This window comes from Diplotaxodon limnothrissa, linkage group LG23 (genome assembly GCF_057381915.1).
Source record: "Diplotaxodon limnothrissa isolate DT_005_m linkage group LG23, D_limnothrissa_male_GT1.1, whole genome shotgun sequence".
Lineage (NCBI taxonomy): Eukaryota > Metazoa > Chordata > Actinopteri > Cichliformes > Cichlidae > Diplotaxodon > Diplotaxodon limnothrissa.
Genome location: NC_140617.1, coordinates 43,490,440 through 43,492,303, shown reverse-complemented (window position 1 = coordinate 43,492,303; position 1,864 = coordinate 43,490,440). Strand labels below are relative to the sequence as shown.

The 1,864-nt window shown below is 42.2% G+C and overlaps 1 protein-coding gene across 1 annotated transcript; it reads right to left on the bottom strand.

Annotated features, from left to right (window-relative positions):
- Positions 1 to 319: 319 nt before the first annotated feature.
- Positions 320 to 1,608, bottom strand: LOC146608803 (uncharacterized). Its single transcript, XM_085348689.1, has 2 exons — positions 1,599 to 1,608; positions 320 to 1,323 (listed from the first exon to the last, which is right to left on the bottom strand). Exons 1-2 carry the CDS (start codon positions 1,606 to 1,608, stop codon positions 320 to 322), a joined length of 1,014 nt encoding a protein of 337 aa, XP_085204815.1.
- Between the last annotated feature and the right edge of the window lie 256 nt (positions 1,609 to 1,864).

The following is a 1,864-nucleotide window of genomic DNA, read 5'->3' as shown; positions in this document are numbered from 1 at the left end:
CTCCATAATAAAGACTTTAACTGATCAAGCACACACATCCATACATATGCAATAATACTAAGTGCAATAATCCTTTCTGTCATCGTTGTATTTTTACTCAGTTGTATATAGTATTTGTATTTGTATTCTATTTTTATCTTATTGTATATTTATTTTATTTTATTCTACTGTATATAGTATTTTATTTTATTCTATTCTGTACAGTTGTGTACTGTATTTATTCTTATTGTATTCTAATTTTTGCCTCATAACTTTTGCACTGTCCACTTCCTGCTGTGACAAAACAAATTTCCCACGTGTGGGACTAATAAAGGTTATCTTATCTTATCTTATCTGTCACCCGAGGGTCATCCAGATAGGGCTTGAGCTGAAACTTGATAGGGTCACTCAGTAGCCCAGTACTAACCGACCTCAAGAATTTCTTCTGGATGAGCTCAGGGCTGTATTGTTCATCGGACCCCGTGTCTTCCGATGCGAGCAGCAGCCTCTCTTTTAACTCAATTGCTCTGAAGAGGAAGTTTTGGGGAGACTCACGGCTGTCTTGTGTGACGTTCACTAGCCTGTGATACAAATCTGTGGTGCTATCTTCTTTAAAATGCCCCTTTAATATGGCCTTCAATTGGGGGAGGGGGAGGTCACGTTTTATCTCAAGCATGTCTCTAAGACTCAAACCTGGGCTGACAGACTTCACCACAGCCTCTATAACCTCCGCTTCACTGTGTCCTTTGTTCAGACCTCTGTCAATCTGATGCATCAGGTTGGTGTATGAGAGTCTGTCCTTTTGGCCCTTCTCCCCAATTTGACCACAGATCTTGAATTCCCTCCTTATCGTCACTTCCGAAAGGCGGTTGGCTGCAACAGGAAACACATTTTGTGGGGTGGTTGGCTGACTTGGTGGTGTCCTCTCCACCCTTTCACTCAGCCTCCTAATTTCTTCCTGCAGTGCTTCGCTGTTTCTCTGGAGCTGTGTGTATCTCTCTGCTAAATCAACTTCTTCCCTTGTTTCCTGAGTTCCCTGTGGCGAGCTCGTTGTATTTGATCCACTTTCTGTGTTTCTGGAGCTCCCTATCGCTGGGTCGACACTTTCTAACATTTTCTTTAGATAGCAGAGTGCAACATCCTGCTCTTCATCATTAATAACCTTGTCCATAGATTCTGTAATTAATTTTATTAACACTCGTCTTGTTGTGACATTTCCACTAGGGATTTTAGCTTCAGCACATACCCCTTTGAGTTGGTCGAGTTGTAGGTTCCAGAGTGTCTGGGACACAGTCTCTGCCAGCTCCTCGAGGTCCATCGTGGTTGCTGTAGCCACGCCCCTTCCTTATTTTCATCACGCTGGACACGGCATTAATAATCCCAGCGGTGCCTCCAATATTTGTTGCACACTTGGACAAATGACACTTCCAGGCGTGCATGAGTTCAGAATCGTTCTCTTTACTTGGTCATTTGCAACTGCAAATACAAAACACAAGCACTTCAGTTCAGCGTAGCTGCACTCTGCAGGCTATCTGTGCAGTAGAACACACAGGACCCCTTTTACACATAACTACTGAACACGTGTTAACAAAGTACTCATTTACTCAGTATTTTCCTACCAATGTTCATATTACAATATTCTGCACACTCGTATGCTCCTCCAACTAGTATTGTTGCGCATGGAGACTACCCTCTCGATCCCCTTATTAATCATTTGCGATGTGACATCCCGTTTAACACCAGTTCAGGTACATCATGTAAATCACAAACTCCGACATTAGCGTTGTGTTCCATTAATGACAGTACCTTACTCTAATACATTTCTCATACGTCAACATCATTCTGTTTATCAACACATAACTTGTGCTCACCTGCAAATACAAAA